Genomic DNA, 7,626 nt, shown 5'->3' with positions numbered 1-7,626 from the left:
TTTATATTTTTGTCCTTTTATATATTTTTATAAATTTATAATATTTTAAATTTGTATATATTTGTATTATTTTTATATTTGTATTATTTTTAATATAAAATATTATATTTTGCTCCATATCACAATCCTCGTATGCCACGTGGCGAAAAACAACCTTTAAAAATAATTGCTAAAATGCCCCTCAAGTTTGTCAATCTGTCCAAAATATTTCGACGTGAGACGTTATATTTATTGTAGAACATAAAAGTTTTTTGGGTGCTTATTTTGGTTAAGGTGATGGTGTTGAGTGAGACAAGAACATAAAAGTTCTTTGTTTGAACTTTTATTTACTTAAAAAGTGGTACTGTATCCTCAATTTCTATGCTGCCATCAAGCTCATGAACTTTATAAAAAAGTTATTTTAGTTGTTTATTTAAAATTTTCAACCTGATTATGGTGAAGGTACCGGATATTGGAATTAACTCTATAATTTTCAAATGGTTCGAATGTGCATTTTATTTATATTTTTGAAATTAAGATGTCTAATTGAAGCGAAATTAACTTTATTTATAGTTGAGATTGAACTCAATTCAGCTTTATATTTACATAATTAATTCCGTAACTTCTTTTTATATTATTGTATTCAAAACTTCATATAATTATACTTGTCAAATAAACAAGGTGCAGTAGAAAAGCATGTAGCATGAAGCGAAATTGGTGGCTTCCAAAAGTTTCATTATATATGGGGTAAAATAATTAATTAACATTGCAGAAATAAATCAAATAATTATTGATTTTCAAAATTCAAATCCAATAAATCACAACATAATACTGAAATCAAATTTTACAAACTCAAATATATCATAGATGAATAACAAAGTAATAGTGAGTTCAAATCATATAAACTCAAACAAATTTTAAACAAAGCAACACTTAAATCAAAACACACTTAGAACATCCTTCATCGAAGAAGTAGGAATGAAATGTCAAATCCTTTGCGAACTCTTTGGATCGGATAAAACCTCTAGTGCTTTCCATTTGAGCAAAACACATCTGTAGCCATGAAGACAATTAAAACTGATGTTAATAATGAAAAAAAAATCATGAAATAAAAACAATTAATTGCATTGATGATTTAAAAGAAAACAATAGCTCTTTAATCATCTAAAGTACTTACCACAAAGCTTTAAACGTAGAAATCCAGACATTTGCAATGGACAATATAATCGCATGTAGACTCTTTACATTTGAAAATTTCTTCTTGGCAAAACTTACTACACTTAGAACATTTAGGGAAGCCCTCAACCTTCCTAAAAAATTTAAGATGGTGACCATGGCTGTGTTTATAAAAAGCAATTGTGCTCCCATCCTTGAGAAATGGAAATTGTCCAAGAACACATTCGGGATGAGCAGAAGTATCACAGATTGAACAAGAATAATACCAAAGCCTTGGATCTCTATATTGCTCACAAATATCACAATAACTTTGCTCATTATCATCATGATAAGTAAGCTTTAGCTTGTGTTCATCAATTTTTTGAAGAGCTGAATGTGGTAATGTTAAGCATCCAAAATCCAAAGCAAATCTGCACTTTCCACATCTGAATGCACCACGCCAACACCTGATGCCACAACCATTACATTTCTCCTTGTATTTGAAATCAAAAAAGAGAAAGTGTTGGTGTCCTTCACATTCAATGATATCAGCAACTTTAGCACACCTTGTGCACATGTACATATATTATCTAATTCTATAGAAGAAACCACTAGAATATTGACTGCAAAAGTTACATTTCTTGAAGCTGTCGAAATTGAGGGTGGCATTGCTTTGATGAAACCAATGTTGCTTGATTCTTGGCAATTCAGCACAGGTTTTATGAAGAAAAAAGGGGCATTCTGAACAATAATAGAAAATATTTGAGATAGGTAGCATGCACCCATCAAATTTTCTATCAATTTCCTCCTCCATCTTGTCTGCTAACACCAAGCAATGTTGATGACTGAAATGTTGAATCTTTGTAGCTTCCCCAGCTTCATTCACCTCAATAACACGAATGATGGAAGACTGCATAGATTTTTCTTCAAGCTCCTCACATTGCTTTTCGTCCTCAATTAACTCGTACAACTCTTCATCCTCTAAGACACAATTCACATGGACAACGTAATTGCAACCTTGTTTTACACAAGAGTAACTCCCACGCTCTAGTCTCACTTCATTGAAACAAATCTTGCAATCTTGCTTTGTAAGCTCTTGTGTTTGAAGAAAATATTTGTGAAAAATGCAATGATCATGTCGAGAAAATTTGATAATGTGTGGGAGTGAAGTGCATTTCTTGTGGACTTCGATGCAACATTTCAAACATATACAAGAAATATAATTTCCCTCAGTGCCACATGCATCACAAATGAATGAACCTTGTCTCCAAAGTAAGGAGAATAGGTGCTGATGGCAGCTTTTATCTTCAACAGTAGACCTCGGCCAAGCACATTCAACATTGATGTTAAAATGGCAAAGAGAACAACTGTAAAAAGGTCCGGATTGTTGCTTTTGGCATAGGTTGCACAAGTAATCACTATTACTACGGTTAAGAATAAGAGGGTGTAAGCGATGTGTAGGGTGATCAATTTCAGTGGGTAACTCATCAAGGCATTTCTTGTGAATGATGAATGATGGACAATCGAAACAAAAAAATATAGCATCTGTCAATGGTTCATGACACCAGCAGCAGTTCAATCTTTTGAGTACATCTATGGCCATGGGACTTTCTATGAAGGTCAATGGATGTTGGTGGATGTCATGTTTGGACAGTTGGCTAAACTTAAATGAAGAGGATAATTGAGCACATTTGATGTCAATGGAAAAATAACACCAATCACATTCATAAAAAAAACATGTTACGTTTTTCCTTGCATAATGCACAACCATATACCCTGCTAGAAGAAATTGGCCTTTGTCGAAGAAAAAGACCTATGCCTGAGTGCTTAGGATGGAGTGGGTGATTATGAATTTTAATGGGTGCCTCTGCACATTGCTTGTGAAGGTGATAATTGCAATGAATACAAGTGAAGCATGGAGCTGAAAGCAGTTCCCCACATCCATGGCAGTGAGCTTTGAGACCTTTATTGCTTTGCTCTGCCACTAACACCAAGGGATGTTCCTTATGAAAAGGATGTTGAATCTGTTGCACCGACTCGTCGTGACTCTCATTCTCATTCTCGTTCTTCATCTCCATTAATTAGTGTGGTTGTGAGAAATGAAAGAGATGAAGGAGATGATAGGAATGAAAGAAAGGCAGAGGATGAAGAAAGGAAAGAGAGAAAAAGAGATGGGTAGAAAGAGGTAGGAAGAAAAGAAAGAAAAGAAGGGTGAAGATGGTGGAAGTAGACTTGTCCATGGGCCGGGCCGGGCTAGGTTCGGGCCGGGCCCAAAAAAAATTTTGACCCGACTCTTAGGCCCAGGCTGGCCCGACCCGGCCCGAAATATGGGCCTAAAATTTGGCCCGGCCCGGCCCGGTTTTTAATAAACACAAAAAAATATTTAAAAAAAAAAAAACATTTTAAAAGTATTTTAAAATTACAAAATAAAAATAAAAAATATATATTTATTATATTCAGGCCGGGCAGGGCCGGGTCCGGGCCAAAAAAGTTGAGCCCGAGCCCGGCCCATTTTTTAAATGGGCCTCATTTTTTGCCCAAGCCCATATTTCAGGCCTATATTTTTACCCAAACCCTCCCATATTTCGGACGGGCCATCGGGCCGGGCCAGGCCGCCCGGCCCATGGACAAGTCTAGGTGGAAGGCATTGCAATTCATATTTAATAAAAAAGAAAAGATGCCAACTTTCTTCTCTTTCATATCATTCCTTTTTTTAATTTTGTAAGAAACTATTTTACTTTTGCTAATTAAGAAGGAAGCAAACTTAAATAGTTACGACTGATGATTTTTCAAAATTCAATTTTTTTTATTACTCTAAATATTACTCTTTTAATCCAAAATAAATAATTATCCACGTAGTAAGTTAAATGTAAATCGAATCATTCTATTTGAATCCAAAATAAATAATTATATACTGGTTATCCAAATATGGTTAATATATGAATCTCTAGTAAGTTAAAAAATTTAAATGTAAATCAAATAATTCAAATCCAAATATGTTTCCTAAACTAAATAATTTTTTAGTATAGATTTACAATTAGTAGTCAAAGTATATCATACCAACAAGTGTTGGGTGCAGTGATAAGATATATTGCACTCTTAAGCGAAGAACGTAGCTAGGTTTGAACTTTGAGGACAATATTATTGATAGAGACAATCATAAACCCACAACATGAATGATAAAACGAATTTGAAAATAGTAAAAAATGTCATTATTTATAATAACAACTTAATTATTTTAAATATTTTATTAACAATTTTTTTTGCTTTTATAATATTTTGTAACTTTCATTAACAACTTTAATAATTTTCCATATTTTTAAATATTTTTCATAATTTTAAAATTTTTATTTTTGTAATATATATTTTATTCTAAAACTTATTAATGTTTTTTTTGCAATTTTTATAATTTTAATAATTTATATATCATTTATAATATTTTTAATTTGTATATATTTCAATTATTTTTATATTTTTATGATTTTTATTATAAAATATCATATTTCATTGCATGGCAAAATTCTGGTGTGCGACAACCCCTAAAAATAGTTGCCGTTACTCTTAAACGGTTGACCGTTAACTTGAATGGTTAAATGGTTTAATAAATTGAAATTTTAACGTTCAATAGCTTGATTGAATGCAAAAAAGAAAAATGTATAAGGGTTTAATTGATATTTAAAAAAATTAGGGACTTTAAAGACCCTTGAGCCTTAATTTTTACATCATCATTTAAAATTTTCAATGCATTAAAGATATGATATACTAAAAGAATTTGATCCGAAAACATAAATTTTCTTTAAAAAAGACAATTAAATTAAAATTAAAGTTTATATGTTATAAAAATTCCTAACAAAGTAAAGTATTTCTACAATAATAATACTTTGCTTTCTTTATTAAAGTAAATTTTGTTCTTTTCTTGCAAATTAGGCAATTACTTTGGTTTTATGAGTCTAAAATTACTTAATCATGCAATGAATACATGGATAATAATCCACAATCATACGAAATTGTTATCTATATATTCTTATATATCTAATTGTTCCATCAATTGAGTTTAACGATTAATGTGATTAAAGAAGAAAATATTTAATGAAAATATAGATTTTAAAAAATACGGAATTTCATGAAAGAAAAGACAATTAAATTAAAAGTAAAATTTGTTGTTTTCTTTTATTTGCAAATTAGATTGTTTATGGGTTTAAGATTACATAATGATGCATTCATGGCAAAAGGAATTTTGATGCTCATATTATATAAATGTAGCAAGTAAGGTATATGCCAAAGTGACTTATTAAAGATGTTGAAGTATCCAAAGCTTATCTCTTTAATAATAAAATAAAATTAAAGTATTATGGGCACAAAGAATGTTAGTTTTGGTAATTAAAAGGAGGACTACCAAACTTAAGTAGATAATCATAAATATTCTAAAGAGTAAGAAATGAAGAATTAAGAGATGATTTTATAATTTAAAACATACATGTCATTTTTGTAAATTTCTAATATCAAATTTCATAATTTGTTTATTAATTAATGAATTAAATCTAAATATTACTATTTCATCTATTGTTTATATGGTTAATATATGAATTTAGTAAGTTAAAAAATAATATAAATTATCGAATATTTCAAATTTAAATATGTTTCTTAAAATTAATATTTGTTTTTAGTATAGAATTACAATTAGTTGTTTAAGTGTATCATACTAACAAGTGTAGGGTGCAGTGATAAGATACATTGCATTCTCAAGCGAAGAACGTAGGTTTGAACCTTGAAGACAATATTATTGAGAGAGGCAGTCACGAACCTAGAACATGACAAAATTTACTCATTTGTCTAATCTATTTCATGTTTCTTCTTTGCATGCTGGTGCAAGAGATGTTAAGTTGACATATGATTAAAAGGAAAGACTACAAAACTTGAATAGATTTTATGACTATGAGTGATAACTAAAAATATTGTAAAGAGGAAGAAATGAAGAATTAAGAGATATTATCACCACTGTATGATTTTAATAAAGATGATTATATATATTGGATAAAGATGATAATAGATCACATATATGCCATTTTGTTCTAAAATCCAAATATGAAATTTCATAATTTGTTTATTAATGAATTAAATCTAAATATTACTATTTGAATCCAAAATAATAATTATCCAAATATGATTAATATATAAATTTAGTAAGTTAAATAATAAAAACAATTTTTAAAATGTAAATCTAATCATTGAAATCCAAAATAAATATTTTTTAGTATAGAATTACAATTAGTAATTTAAGTATATCATACCAATAACTGTTGGGTGCTATCATAAGACACATTACACTCTTAAGCGAAGAACATAGATTTGAACCTTGAAGGTCACATTATTAAGAAAGACAATCATGAGCCTAGAACATGAACAATAAAACGAACTTGAAAATAGTAAAAAAAAAATGTCATTATTTATATTAATAACTTAATTATTTTAATAGTTTTTAAATTTTATTAAAAAATTTTATATTTTTAAAAATTATGAATTAATTTCATATGATGGATTAATTAAATTAGAGTAAATGGTAGGAAGTAAGGTACAGAGACATTTAAAAGAAAAATTAAAGGATTGTGCTTTGCTTCACTGTAACACAAAGAATGTTAGTTTTGGTAAGTAAAAGGAAGCATGCCTTATGCTTCAAGACTTAAATTCATTTTCCATATATTAAAGAGTAAGCAATGAAATTTATATTTAAAGATGAAACTGCTTCAAATTTCAAATTTGTGTAATTGTAATAATTATATTACGAACAAACAAAAATATCTAATAAATATCTTTTAATTATATAAAATATTTATATATTTATTACAAACAAAATATCTTTTAATTTAACATAATAAGATTTTTGTTTTGTTTGCTGCCTCAACTTATGCTAAATGGCTTATTTGTCATTTTGGTCCTTTTTATTTTCTTTTAATCTACAATTCAACTTTTACTCTTTATTCACTTTAGTCCTTTTTCCTAATTACTCTTAATTTAGCTAAATTCACCTAATTAGAACCTAATTAGGCACACCACTAGTCTCATAAATATTTCTAATAATTATTTACAAACCCATTTTACTAAGACAGAGGCCCAATATGTTACTTTTCTGGTGCCCTTGAATTTTGGGTCGTTACATTTCTCCTCCCTTAATAAATTTCGTCTTCGAAATTTACTTGAAAAGAGATGGGGTACTGAGATCTCTTAATTTCTTCCAGTTTCCAAATTGCTTCTTCTACACTATGACTTCTTCACAACACTTCCACTAAGGAAACATGTTTATTTCGTAACTCCCTTACCTTCTGAGCTAATATTCTCTGTCGAAATAATATGAGAATGATCTAATTGATATCTCCATAGCATAAAAACATGAAAAACATCATGAATCTTTTGTAATTTCAAAGGCAATACTAAGCAATAGGCAATTGGCCCAACTCTTCCTATAATTTCTTACGACTTAATAAAACGAGGACT

General features: G+C 29.3%; 1 protein-coding gene across 1 annotated transcript; it reads right to left on the bottom strand.

Annotated features, from left to right (window-relative positions):
* Positions 1-851: 851 nt before the first annotated feature.
* On the bottom strand, positions 852-3,326 carry LOC105772118 (uncharacterized). The gene is made up of 2 exons (XM_052632946.1): positions 1,157-3,326; positions 852-1,032 (listed from the first exon to the last, which is right to left on the bottom strand). Exon 1 carries the CDS (start codon positions 2,903-2,905, stop codon positions 1,721-1,723), a length of 1,185 nt encoding a protein of 394 aa, XP_052488906.1. The 5' UTR covers positions 2,906-3,326; the 3' UTR covers positions 852-1,032; positions 1,157-1,720.
* Between the last annotated feature and the right edge of the window lie 4,300 nt (positions 3,327-7,626).

Source organism: Gossypium raimondii, chromosome 6 (genome assembly GCF_025698545.1).
Source record: "Gossypium raimondii isolate GPD5lz chromosome 6, ASM2569854v1, whole genome shotgun sequence".
NCBI classification, from domain to species: domain Eukaryota; kingdom Viridiplantae; phylum Streptophyta; class Magnoliopsida; order Malvales; family Malvaceae; genus Gossypium; species Gossypium raimondii.
The sequence above is the reverse complement of the archived record's forward strand: the minus strand, read 5'-3'. Positions and strand labels throughout refer to the sequence as shown.